At 53.6% G+C, this 13,544-nt stretch overlaps 1 protein-coding gene across 1 annotated transcript; it reads left to right on the top strand.

Annotated features, from left to right (window-relative positions):
* The first annotated feature begins 1,389 nt into the window (after positions 1-1,389).
* On the top strand, positions 1,390-12,677 carry PLA2G2C (phospholipase A2 group IIC). Its single transcript, XM_055331754.1, has 3 exons — positions 1,390-1,532; positions 3,205-3,308; positions 11,369-12,677. Exons 1-3 carry the CDS (start codon positions 1,390-1,392, stop codon positions 11,536-11,538), a joined length of 417 nt encoding a protein of 138 aa, XP_055187729.1. The 3' UTR covers positions 11,539-12,677.
* The last annotated feature ends 867 nt before the right edge of the window (positions 12,678-13,544 follow it).

Here is a 13,544-nt window from a genome sequence, read left to right as displayed (position 1 = left end):
GGTTTGTTGGGAAACGCTTTGACTCTGGTTTGATGAGTTTGATTAGTAGAGATTTCTCGGGGTCTGTTTTTCTGTTTCAGCTGCGTAGCTTTCGGGTCCCCAAGTCAAAACGCCAAAAGCAGAGCTCCCGTATTCCCTTAATCCATGGTGGAATTTACAGTTTTCAAGATCATGGTGGGTTGGGGGGGTCCCCATAGGCAGGGAGGACCACTTCCACAGCCCCCGCGGTGACCCCCCTCCCCAGATCAGTGCCAGAGGCGACCCTGATCTCTCTCTCTGGTGCAGGAGGGTGGAGGGGGGTTGCTGCTTGGACAGCAATGACCACCCCAAGCTTCCATCCCCTCTGCAGTGCTTCATGACAACAAAACCTGCAGTTTCACAGGGGAAGTCTCTTGTGAACGTTTCCTAAAACCCTCTATCTCCGTTTTTCTTCCTCAAGTTCATGTCTGCATGTTAATGTATCGCAAAATGAATATGTGCAGGCAATGAAAAAGTAAAAAAAGTGATTATCAACAAGATAAAGCCACCTCTCATCCCTCCCAGGCCCCAGTCCTTTTCCTACACCCAGAGACAACCGCTCTGAAGAGCCCGATATACATGCTTCTAGGCTTTTCCACACATACATTTCAAATGTTTTAATAGAAAAGTAATACATGTTCATTGTAAAAAAAAAAAAAAAGTCAAACAGCCTAAAAGTATATAAACGGTGCCTCTCATCTTCTCCACCTACTTCCTCAATCCCACTGCCCAGAGAGATTGCTATTAAAAGTAGATGTTTTCAAGACACCATTTAGTTATTCTCCCGTCAGTGGATATGTGGGTGGTGTTCAATTTTTTGATACCACAAGGGACGCGCTGCAGCAAATATCCCTGTGTGTGTGTGTGTGTGTGTGTGTGTGTGTATATATATTCTTCCCCCACTTTCATAAACATTCTGTAAAAAAAAAAAAAGTAGATTGAGGGTATCTTTTCTGCCTCTTAAGTATTTTGTGTCTCCTGGGAGATTATAAATGCCTGATGATATTTGTAGGTTTTGGCATCTCAGGCTTTGAACTTTTCCCGTTAATGTTGCATCAGACCCAAGGGTGTTTCTGCCTAGGATGGTGGTTTTTCACTTTGCGGGGGAAGACATGGTTGGCAGTAATGTCCCGAACATCATGGAAGCCGGGTTCTCAGCCTCAGCTAGCAGGAAACTGGCTGTGGGACACAGTGTTCGGATCCTATTACCTTCCCCATGAGAGGGGCTGATGATCCCAGCCGTGCCCACATATGGGGGCATGTTTTGGGGTCTCCTGATGTCCTGGATGCAAGCACTCTGGGTACAGGTCGCCAGGGTGGGCTTGTCCTCACCACCCTGTTGTCTTCTTTCTTATTTTCTCCCTGGCAGTGATGGCTCCTGCCCACAGCAGCTTCTGGCAGTTTCAGAGGATGGTCAAACACATCACAGGGCGGAGCGCCTTCTTCTCGTATTATGGATATGGCTGCTACTGTGGTCTTGGGGGCAAAGGGACCCCCATGGATGACACTGACAGGTGAGTCCAGAGGCTCCAGGCCTGCCTTCATCTGATTTGCACTGAAACCCAAGCCTTCGGGGGGGGGGGGGGGCAGGGTGTTAGGACTCTCGCACTGCAAGGAACACAAGCCCGTCTGTGGTTTGCCGCTCTGCAGCCGCCATCTTGAAGCTCTTGTGTTGGAACAACATGTCCCGAATTCTCATTTTGCACCAGGCCTCGAAAATTATCCAGTCAGTCCTGCTCAGAGCCCCAGAAACATTTGCACTTCTCAAACGTCACAGCAAACGTGATCTTCTCTCAGCAACCCAGTTTTTAGGATTAGAGCACAGCAAGACTGCCCTGCTGTCTCCCGGGCCTAATTCCACATTCCGGGAGAGAGAATCCCGGTGGCCCAGTTTGGAAAAGTTGTCCATCTGGGCGAGGCCACATGGTCCAACGTGGCTGCCAGGCCTACTCTTCAGCGTGGGGATGGGGAGCGTGAGTCCCAAGAAAAAGTGGAGGTTGGCATAACCTGGCGAGGGCATGGGGAGGTAGGTGACAGGATAGTTCGCACGTCATTCATTTGAAGGGAGAAGAAGCCAGGTGTTTCTTGCCACTTTGAACCTCACGTGGACAAATACGTACCTGCTGCAGGGACTGAAATGTCACTCTTGGAGCTTGATTCCTCTGGGCTGGACTCCTGAGAGCATGGAATATTCTAGCGGGAGGGACCCCAGAGCCCTGCAGGGGACCTAACACTACCCGTCATGTGTGATTTGCATATAGGGCCTAACTTAATCCTTACATCCAGTGGCCAGGGCAGTTACCATCCCCATCTTACAGGCACCAACCGTCAGGACCTCCTAAACCTCTTGGCAAAGTCTAAAGACACACCAGCCCCTGAGTGGCCAAGTCAGGATCTGAACGAGAATTTGCTCGTCTCCCAGTCCCGGCCCATTGAGGCTCTGCGCCTCCCCTTTCAAGCCCAAAGGCTGATGAGAATTTTAAAGCACCATGAGACAAAGATGACAAACAGCAAAGAGCCCACTTGCAGGGGGTGATGACGACAGGAAGGACCGAAGTGTCTGGTCCAGAGCATTTGCTTTTCCCTGTCTTGGAATCCAGCCCCCGGTCTCGGCCCTCCTCCCTTCCTGCCCTGGCCAAGGCCGGCCCACCTGTTTTCTCTTCTTGGTACTCTCCCTTTTTCTGCTCCAGGCCACTTTGAACATCGTGAGAACAAGGTCTAAAGGACTCTGGGGGTTTTTGCTGAGCCCTGTCTCCTCAGGGACTATCACAGTGCTTGGCACATAGCAGGTGCTTAGGAAGAAGTTCATTCCATGAATGACCAAGTCCCATGGACCTAGGTTTGGGCCCCAGGTCTCTCATTTTTCAGCTGGATAATTTTAGGAAATTCCCCTCTTAGGATCTCATCTCCTCCTCTACAAAAGAGGGATGATGATCACACTTCACGGGGTTTCATAGAGGAGCTAATGAGGTAGCAGAAGTTTCTAGAAAGGGCTCACTGCCTGTTAGTGGTTATGTTTATATTGTTAATATTTTTAGGGACTTCCCTCCTTATTGTCAATGCCGTCTTGCTCCAGGGAGGATACGGGGGAGTCCTTTCCAGGTTGCACCCTCCATCTCCACCCTGCTGATGCCCCAGGGCCCACCCACTGGGGAAGCCCCTCACCCCCTCTGGTCTGGCCCCCAGATGCTGCCTGGCACATGATTGCTGCTACGGGAAGCTGAAGCAGCTCGGCTGCCAGCCTGTGCTGAACGGCTACCAGTTCCACATCGCCAACAGGACCGTGGCCTGTAAGTAGCCCTCTCTACGGGGAAATGGCTTTGAACCCGGGCCTCTCCTTAATGTCTGCCTCCTGGCAGAGGCGTGCTTTGCGACAGAAAGTGACAATTCTAGGAATCAGAGCTTCTTGGGAGCCCTTGCTTGGTCTCATCTCTCCTGTCCATGGCTGTCTCTCTAGCACCCCCTGGGAGCATGCAGCCCATGCCTGGGGTATAGTACTTGCTCAATAAATAGTTGTTGACTTGAGATTACACTGAATCTTGCAGCTTTGCCTGGCAACTGTTGCCGTTGAGAACATTCCTCCTAGGTCTGTCATGTGTCACTTAAGCAGCTCATCTGTCTTTTGGTTGGACAAATATTTGTTAAGGGTGACTACATGCCAAGCACGGGTAGGTGCCCTGGGAGACACAAAAGTAAATAGGAAGGGTCAGGGAAGGGAACTCATGTGTCATCGAGGCCATTCAAGGAAGAGAGCAAAGGACAGGGTGGGCCAGTACTGAGTGTCCAGCAGGTGGGTAGTGGCCCCTGATACCCTAGAGCATATCTCTGGGGCTACTAGGGTGTGGGTGTGTGTAGGGCAAGTTTGGTCAAAGCACATTTGAAGTTACTGCGCCTTCTCGTGAATGCCCTTCATTCCAATGGCACCAGTGGTTTGAATGCCCTTTAGGGCAACTGGCTTCCTACCTGGCCTTGTGGAGGTGCATGGACCCCTCTCCTCCCTGTGCGTATTTGTGCTCAGCTATGAATCTGTCGTAGTTCACCTGTCTCTTCCCCAGGTGAGGGAACCGCCACCTCCCTTCCCTTCCTCTCCCCCACTTAGAGTGGGTGCTCAGCGCCCAAACCCCAGCGCCTCCTACCCAGAGCCCCAGCTCAGGACACAGCAAGACTGACCAAGCGTTAGGGCTGTGGGGTGTCCCTGGTCCAGTGATGAGACCTGAGTCTTGGGGGGTGGAGGGCTCAGAACCCTGCTTCTCAGCCTCCATGGCCCCCAGCCCCCAGGCACACTGTCGACTGGGAGAATCCTCTTTTTCCCACTTGAGTTTAACGAGGCTTCTGTGTCGGAGCTCTCTGGCCATGACTGTGCTCACACCAGAGGAATGTGTCTTCTGGGAGGTCCCCCAGGCCACGTGCAGGGGATGGGATCCAGACCTAGTGAGGGGTGGGGGCCAAGGGAAGGATGTCGGAGGTTTCCCCCAAAGTATTGTTGACTTTGGCACATGATGCCATTGGAGGCAGAGACTGAGTTTCTGGCAGCCTCTTCCCACCTTTCTGGGCCTCACCTGGCAGGAGTCGGGGGGACAAGCCTGGGGTTTGGACTGGGTGCACACACACACAAAAGGGGCCTCTGACTCTTCTCAGCCTGGCTTATGGTCTCACTTCCCTATGGTTTCTTCTCATCTCTTTTCCTCTTGATCATAACATATGTCATGTCAAGCGTTACCTTAAAGTGCTTGAAAAGTTATCACTTTTAGAGAAAATGTACTTGAGGAGCTCTGTCCTCTGATGCCCCCATAAGGTTCAGGGACTGAGGAAGAAGGGAAAAGGTGATCTGAGGAGGGAAGTGGAAATTCAGTAGGTGCAGAAGACCTGCCTGTACCCCGGTCCCGGGCTCAGGGCAAGCCTCTGCCCTCTGCACCTGGAGCAGTTTTTTTTTTTTTTTAGCAGCTTCTTTAGCAATCCTCTTCCCCCTCCCATGTAGGGCCAGAGCCACAGCCTGGGGTCCCCAGGAGATGCAGGAGAATGATCTGGGGTACAGGCTGTAGCCCACCCCCCCACCCCCGAGGTGGCACATGGAAACATCTTCTGCTTGGCACCTGCTGGGTGGTGGTGGGAAGTGCAGGCAGGGGCTGAGAGCTGGGCTGGAAAGTTTGCAGCCTGGGCTGTGCTTTCCACCGATGCTGCCAGGAAGCCAGTTGCTCCCAAAGCTTGAGCAGACCTTCTGGACTCCAGAGCCCTGTAAGCAGGCTACAGGAGTTAGCATGGGGAGACGGATGCTTCCCCATCACCACCAGGGCATCACCATCCTCCTGCTCAGCTGCCCCAGCCAGTGTGTACCAGGCCAACCCCCCATCTGCCCCACTCTACCTGCCAAAGCCCTGCTCCCAGGAGCAGGGCTAGGAGCTGGGTGATCTGGGTTCTCATCCTGGGTCTGCTGCTGCTACATGCTGAGCCCACAAACCAGACCCAGTCACATTCATTTACTCGTCCAGTATTGCTTGAGTGCCTACTGGATGCATGGGCAAGTGCACAGAGCAAGGCAGCCTTAGGTCCTGTTTTCCTGGCATTCTTCAGGGCTGAAAGCGCCCTTAGAGACCCTCTAGACCAACTGTTCATTGTAGGGACGGGAGGCTGAGGCCCAGAGGGCATAAGAGTTTGATCTGAGTAACGGGCAACATTAAAACACGTGTCTTCAGCCTTTCCAATGCTCTGGAACATACTGCTTGGCCTGAGTTTTCTGGGCCTGAGTTTCTTTATCCATAAAATAGGTATATTAGCAACAGCTTCAGTCTGTGAGCATCCGTGATAGACACTTTACACACAGCACCGTAACCCCCAGGATACCCCTTTGAGGGGTGGGCATGGTTATCAAGAGGGACCCTGAGGCTCAGAGAGGTTAGCTGAGATGGCCACGGTCCCACAGCCAGGAAAAGAAGAGTCGCAAGTCAGACCCACATTGTCTGGCCGCAGAGCTGGCGCCCCTGTCTCACACTGCCCTCCCCAGCAGCATGGGGCTGACGGGAGGGTATTGGGGGGATGCACTTTGTTCCCATGAATGCAAGTCTTGCTGTCAGCAGCATGCTCATCAGAATGCTCAGCGCCAGCCCACGGGACAGAGAAAGGCAGATGGAGACTCGGCTCCTCCGTGATGCCCCAGATCTTTTTGTTCTGAAAGATCTTCTGAGCTTTATGTCCCCTGCTAAGAGGCCCAAAGAGAGCACATCCTTTGGAGTCAGGCAGAGCTGGGTCTGAATCCCAGCTCCACCCCTTCTAGCTGGATAATTGCACAACTAGCCTGGGCCTTAGTCTCTTCATCTGTAAAATGGGGTTAATAATCTGTACTTCATAAAGTTACTAAAGTAACCCCGATAAAGGGTCAGGCCCATAGCAGGTGCTTAGGTAATGCCTTTCCTTTTAGAAGCTGAGACTTCTATGTGCATCTAAGTTTTCTTTTCCCCTTTTGACTTTTGCAGAAGAGCACTGGGATTTGCTTCATTACTGTTAGGAGATTTCTCTGAAGCATCTCCTCTGCACCTGCAGCGCCTCAAGCTACTATCATTAACTCCTAAGGAAGAAAAGCTCTTCCCTCACCCCAGTTCCACCGGGGTTCAAAGAGCTGCCCTGCAAGGGTTAACTGTCTCCCCCACCCTCCCACCCCAGCCTCCAAGTTCTGAAATCCTGTACCCAGAGCCTGGCCCTGGGTTGCTTAGCAACCTGCAGCTGATCCGGGGATGCAGTTGGTGAGCAGGGAAGGGAAAGGGAAAAACAACTTGGCCTGTCCATGTCTTTAAATGTCACTGGGAGATCTTTGCAGAGAAAGGCCTGTAACCCAAGCCCTGGGGCTAATTTGCCAGGTGGGGACGGCTGCCCTCGAGCAACCAGGGAGGTTGTTATCCCTCCTTTGGGTGGTCTTACGTAAGTACTTGGCATTTGCAGGGGACTTTAAGATTAGCCAGCAGAGATACCCCCCCACCTCCACCCACATATGCACGTGTGCATTAGTGCAGGGGCCATGGGAGGCAGAGACCAGGTTCCAGCCAATAGTGCCACTTACACCTCCATGTCTGAACCTCAGACTTCTCCCTCTGCCAACGAGGGAAGGTGAACAATGGCAACCACTGGAATCTGCAGTTTGCAAAGGCCTTTCTCCTTCATTACTGAATGTATTCCTTCACAACACCTCCACTCGCTGACACATCACCCTTTTCTCTCCTAGCATTTGTGTCTACCTGAAATTACCTTGCTTATTTATGCAGCCACTCTCCCATCAAGCAGAATATGAGTTCTGGAGGGCAAGGAACAAGCCTGTTTTGGGGGTTTGGGGGCGGGGGCAGACTCATCCTCATTAGAATCCACAGGGAAGGATGCCCTAGGAGCTATGCAATGTGGGGCCTGCTTGCAGGAGGACCTGTACCTCTAGTTATTAGCCAAAGGCCTGGCACATGTTAAGAACACTGTACCTGTTTGATGAGTGAATGAATGAACAACTCATGAAATAGTTAATGCAAGTGTCTGTTTCCCGATTTGAGAGCTGAGGCAACAGGCTTGGGGATGAACAACTTGCCTGAGATCCTAAAGCACGCAGATGGTGGGTCTGGATGGAGAAGCTGGCTTCCCAGGTTTCCTAGGATGGGGATCCTTTTGCTGCCCCAAAGACAGTGAGCGTCCAGCCCCATGAGGCAGTAGCACTTAGTGATGGGCTGCTCACTGCGTGGTTAGGGCTGAAGATGTGCGATAAGAAGACAAACTCCCTGCCCAGAAGGAGCTTGCAGGGGGAGGGGATCAGGTCCCAAAATACTCAAAAATAAAGTGCACTCAGGTGTGGATCAGTGCTGCGACAAGACGACAGGATATGGAATGACAGCGGCAGGGAGAGGGAGGGATGGCTACTTCAGGTGGCCGCAGAGGTCCTCACAAGGAAGTGGCATTTAGCCAGTGTGGCAGGAGCCAAGGCGATGGCAGCAGGACAGTGGAGGCTGGTGTGGCGCAGGGACCCGGGGCCACGGGATGGGCGGACAGGGGAGGAGTGCACCCTCTCCTTCAGTAGCAGGGGAAGCCGCCAGAGCGTTTGAAGCAGGATGTGCTCTAATGTTGCTTTAGAAAGATCACTCCGGCCACTGCCCATGGAGGATGGGGAGCAAGGGAAGAAAGATGGGGAACCACTAGTGAGCACTGGGGAGATGCTTCCACAGGGTGGTGGACTGGAGGAGAGAAGTGCCAGATGCTGGGTGTTTTGGAGGTAAATTGTCAGGAGCTGCTGATGGACGAGTTGCGGGGTGGGAAGGTAAAAGAGGCAGGATCCAAGGTTCCCGGCCCAAGCGGCCATGGGTAAGAAGTTGCCCAGCTTGTGCAGATGGAGAAGAACGGGCTATGGAGACATGGAAAGCACTCGGCATGAGCCTTCTTGAGTTCGAGATGCCTATTTGTTGCCTGACGGGGGAAGTCAAGTGGACACGCACATGTTGGAGTCTAAAGCTCGGGGGGAGACACCTGGCTGGGACAAGAACCCTAGAGTCATGGGCATTCAGATGGCATTCGGAGCCCTGAGACTGAACCAGAGGCCCAGGGAGGGGATTTAGAGAGAGGGTGGAGGCCTGGGACACAGGCAGGCAGAGGCCTGGCAGGACCGGAGTTCGCTGTGGGCAGGAAGGTAGAGCATCCTGCTTCCTCCTGGTTGTGGAAGTCTACTTCGTGGACTGAGAGAGATGGTCCTGATGCCATCAGTTCCCTTCCTCATGTCTCAGTTTCTCCACCAGCAAATTGAAAGACGTAGGAACTGGATTCAGACTTGTTTTGAAAAGATGGCTTGCAAAGAGGACATTCCTTGGCCTGGGGCTGCCTCTCCTTCTAGGTCTTGACAGGCCTAGTCTGGCCATGGCTGTGGGATGCCCCAGAAATGATTGTCCACAGCCATTGACCCCTGCTCAAGATCAATATCTGGGGGTCTGGGGCCCAGGCGAGGCATTAGAGGTCACACTGCACAACAGGAGAGGGTCATATTCCAGGCGTCAGAAAGGACCAGCCAAAGCAAGAAATGGACAGCGAAGAGAGAGAAAGGACAAAGGACAAGTGAGATGGAAGAAAGGAAGAGAGGAACAGAGGACCAAGGTAACCAGAAAGAGGACAAGGAAGAGGAAGTGGCCAAGGCAGAGTGGCAGTACCTGGGTGAGTGACAGCACAGGGACACCAGGCCCTTTCTGGAGGAGAGTGTGGTTGAAGGGGCAGCGCCCTGCACCCAAGTAGCCCCCTGAGAACACCAGCCATGAGTCCAAGTGGGCCCCTGTAGACCACAGCAGCCACCCCAGAGGGAAGCAAGGGGTGTGCTGGGTACGGCGGTGGCAGTGGTGACGAGAGGCCTGGAAGGGACAGGGGCTTGAGAGAGGCTCCTGGAGGAGCTGGGGCTTGATGGATCCTGGAGGATCTTCACAGATGGAAAGAGGGAGGGCAAAGGTGAGCCAGGTATCAGGAACAGTGGGAATGACAGGAGCAGAGAGCCAGGGGCAGGAGCATCCCTGGCACATTTCATGAGGGTGCATGGAGGGCACAGCTGAAGCATAGGGGGTGGGTGTCGATGTGCCTTGAGAAACTGAGTCTCCAGAGAGATGTGGGAGGACAGCTTGCTGCCAGAATCGGACTTCAGAGGGAGAAAAGCAAACAAACAGGACAGCCAGCACTGGGACCAACCTCAAAGGGCCCCTCTCCTTCCCAGATGCCTCACCATCACCGTCACCATAAGCCCTTACGGAGCATTCTGGGCGAGCCTGCCACGTCCAAACCACTCCCTCTGTAAACAACAGCGAAAATCCTCCCAAGGATCCTGCCCAGTAGACGTCATTATTTATTTTTGACACTATTATTTTAATCATCATTTTGTAAATATGGATACTGAGGCTAACTTGCCCATGGTCAACAAACTGGGGAGTCTGGCTGCCTCCCTTCCTCACCCTCAACCCTCAGAGGAGAGTGGAACACTCTCTCTCTCTCTCTCTCTCTCTCTCTCTCCTCTCTCTCTCTCAGCACTACAATTCTGACAACTAAATAAAATATCTCCATCTAGTGGTGACTTGGCCTAAGGGCAGACACTCAATCCCAAAGGCCCATAGAGAGAGGCTACATTCCTCAGCGACCCTCAGTTGAGCACCTACCATGCACCAGCATTTGTTCTGCACACTGGGGATGCTGTGCAGACAAGACAGGCAAAGCGCCGGCCTCACAGAGCTCACACTCCACTGAGGGAAGACAGACACATGCAAGCAGACCCATAAGAGGTGTACGGGTTGTGCAAGGCACAGGGAATGAAATAAACTGGATGTGTGGAAGAGTGGCTGGAGGGAGCCCTAGATCAGGGGTCCAGGAGGGCCTCTCTGAGGAGGGGAAATCTCACCGAGACCCAAAGGAGATGATGGATCCAAGTCACCTGAAGATCCTGGAGGGAAGTGTTTTAGACAGAACGGTGAGAGCAAAGGCCCCGGGACAAGACCAAAGCAGGCATGTGATAGGCCAGCGTGCCTGGAGCAGAGCGAAGGACAGCGGGGACGGAGAGGTTGGCGCGGGCCGGATCACGCCTGGCGAGGATGTGGATGTCTTCCCCCAACACTGGGAAACTGCACTGGGGCTTAGGTGGGAGAGAGGACCCCATCCAGGTGACAGTTTAGGAAGGCCCCTGTGCGTTTCCTCCTGTTAGAGAGGAGAGCTGGAGGGGACAGGGATTGGGGGTAGCGGCCAAGAAGGTGGAGGGAAGGAGGTGGAGCAGGAATGGGGGTAGCGGCCAAGAAGGTGGAGGGAAGGAGGCGGAGCCGGAAGTATTTTAAACAGAGGCATCAGTGGCGCTTGCTGTGGACTGGATGTGCAAAGTGGATGGATGTGCAAAGTGGAAGGCGGGGAGGAACCCAGGCTGCTGCTCACTTTCTGGCTCGAGTAGGAGGTGGTGCGGTTTGCGAGCCGGGAGCGTGGGTGAAGGACAGGCCGGTGGGTGGAGGGAGCGCTGCATCAAGTGTTGCCTCTGAACGCCTGAAGTTGGAGATGCCGGACACGTCCACGCGAGATGTCAAGCAAGCAGCTGAACTGTGAGGTGAGCTCTGAGAAGTGGGTCCCGTGTAGTTGGCCTGCAGGCCGGCTCAGGGCACCCCTCCCCAGTGTGGTCTAGCCTCCCCACCCCTGCCCCCTCTCCCGTTTCCTCCCTGCTTCTCTTCACTCTAGTCCTTGTGGCATGTCCAGGTGTGACCGGGGACACAGGAGACGGACCCTCAAATTCCTCCCTCTCTGTTCAACCCTTGACCCCCTTGCAACAAGCCCCTGTTTTCCCTGACCTTAGAACCAAGAGGAGCCCCCAGTGACCCTTTTCTCTCTGCAGGCAAGTGTGCCCTGGGTCCCAGCGTCAGCTGCCTCTGTGGGCTGCGGGCATGTGAGTGTGACAAGCAATCTGCGTACTGCTTCAGAGAGAGCCTGCCCACCTACGAGAAAAACTTCAAGCAGCTCTTCTCCAGCCGGCCCCGCTGCGGCAGGAGGAAGCTCCAGTGCTAGGCAGCCGCCGGCCCCCCTGTGGGTCACCTGTCCCTTCCGGAAGCCTTCTCACGCCATCCCCAACAGCTCCATTTCTGCAGTCACCCTTCAGCACCTGGCCTAGGGTGCTCCCAACCAGAGGGCTGCCGATCAGCAATAGAAAAGATAAAATCCTGGCACGCCGTGGAGGGAGACAGCCCCTACTCATAGACACAAATAAATAACACCTTCTGAAAGTCGTTAAGTGCTAAGAAGCAATGTAACAGGTGACAGGAGAGAAAGATGTTCCCAACCCCCATCCAGGAATTTCCAGGAGGTGGAAGGGGACCCAGGATCTACCCTAAACTCTCCCTCCACTCCTACCCCAAAATCAGGATGCAGGGTGGACTTGGGGACTGGGCACACAACCCACCTCCAGCTGGGGGCAGAGCAGGGATCCTGCAAAACATGGTCTTTGCACACAGCTGAGGATCCGAGAGGTGCACTGGGATTTCGTTTTTCCTCTGTTCGGGTTCTTGTTCTCTGATGTCCCTCAGGTAGGAAAAATTAATGCCATTTTCATCTGGACACAACATGAGGATATCCACAGCCACCACTGCCATGTGAGTGTCACGACCAGGACGTTGTCAAAGGGATGGAGAAAGAGGGCCTGGGAGGGAGTGTCAGAGATTCCCGAAATTTCCATCCAAATCCAGAAGCCCCTGGTGATATCAGACTTAGATTCTAACGAACACCGAAGTGACCTGACCTGAGCGGAATCTGTTGTTTATAATGCCCAACTGGTATGGCAGGTTGCAAAATTGGCCACAAGTGTCCTTACCTCTCTTATCCTTGCCTCTCGTGAAGGGACGCTCAGCTCTGCCCATCAAGAAGTCGAGTCTATTTTTCCCAGTTGGAATCTGAACTCCACGCCGGCCTTGTGAATGACATCGGCCAATAGAATGTCGTGGAACCTATGGACGGTCTACCAGTTTCCCAGCCTAGGCCTCTGGAGGCCTGGTGCTCTCTCTCAGGACGCTGAGCTCAGCCGAGAAAAAGCCTGGGCGGACCCCCTGGCGGATGGGAGCCAGAGTCCATCAGCCCTGCTGTGTCTACTCAGACCTCAGACATATGAGAGCGCTCAGCAAAGATCAGCAAAGCCCACGCATTGCAGACGGTGACCCACGAGAGAAGCTAGCTGGAACTGGAACAACTGTGTGCCCGGCTCAGCCCAGGCTAAGTTGCCAATTGCAGAACTGTGAGCCCAATAAAGGCTGACATTTGAAGTCACTAAGTTGTAGTGTGGCCTGTTACACTGCATAGCTCACTGATGTAACTGGTCTTCATTCATGGAGACTCCTGGGTTCTCAGCCCTGTGCTGCAGCTTGAGGACACAAAATATTGTGGACGTGGCCCCTGCCCTGAACCTTGCAGGTCTGGGAGGAGAAAGGCCACCTTCGTATGATAAGGGAAAACACGCAGAGGGCTGTAATGACACGGTCATCCGACAAACATGTCGTGAGCCCCCCACTAAGCGTCGGGCACGGTGTAGGGCATCAGGGATTCAGAGGTTTTAGGAAAACAAATAAAATCAGGTCTAAAAATGCTGGGGAGAGCTTCAAGAGCTGTAGCAGCCTTTAGAAGTTCAAGTTCAGCCACTTAAAATCTGGATTGAGTGATGCTGTCACTCATGTGAAGAGACAGTAAGGGAAGCCAGGGCCGGGTGGTCAGCAGAGGGTCTGGGAGCCGGGGCTCTGGGCTCTGCCTCTCTCAGCTGGCAAGGTCGAGTGGTAAACTCATCTGCCCTTCCTTCTCCCTCCCTCCCTCCCTCCCTCCCTCCCGCTCTCTCCTCCTTCTCTTCCTTCCTTCTTTATTTCCTTCCTTCCCTACCCGCATGTGCTTTATTAATTACAACTACAGAAGAGGAGCTTGAGGTTGGTGGGCATCCATGGCAATAGTCGTAAAGGTCTGAGGTAGGCGGTTGCAGAAAAGCAGGTGTGGAATTAGTGTGGTTGGGTCCAAGCCAGGCCCCTCCACTCCTAGGGGGG

Source organism: Nyctereutes procyonoides, unplaced genomic scaffold, assembly GCF_905146905.1.
Source record: "Nyctereutes procyonoides isolate TBG_1078 unplaced genomic scaffold, NYPRO_anot_genome, whole genome shotgun sequence".
NCBI lineage: Eukaryota > Metazoa > Chordata > Mammalia > Carnivora > Canidae > Nyctereutes > Nyctereutes procyonoides.
This window is presented reverse-complemented; position numbering and strand designations above follow the sequence as displayed.

Coding starts and splice junctions, on each gene's coding strand:
- PLA2G2C (XM_055331754.1), top strand. CDS start 1,390: ATGGCTCCTGCCCACAGCAGCTTCTGGCAGTTTCAGAGGATGGTCAAA. Junction 1,533..3,204: donor CCCATGGATGACACTGACAG/GTGAGTCCAGAG, acceptor TCTGGCCCCCAG/ATGCTGCCTGGCACATGATT. Junction 3,309..11,368: donor CGCCAACAGGACCGTGGCCT/GTAAGTAGCCCT, acceptor TTCTCTCTGCAG/GCAAGTGTGCCCTGGGTCCC.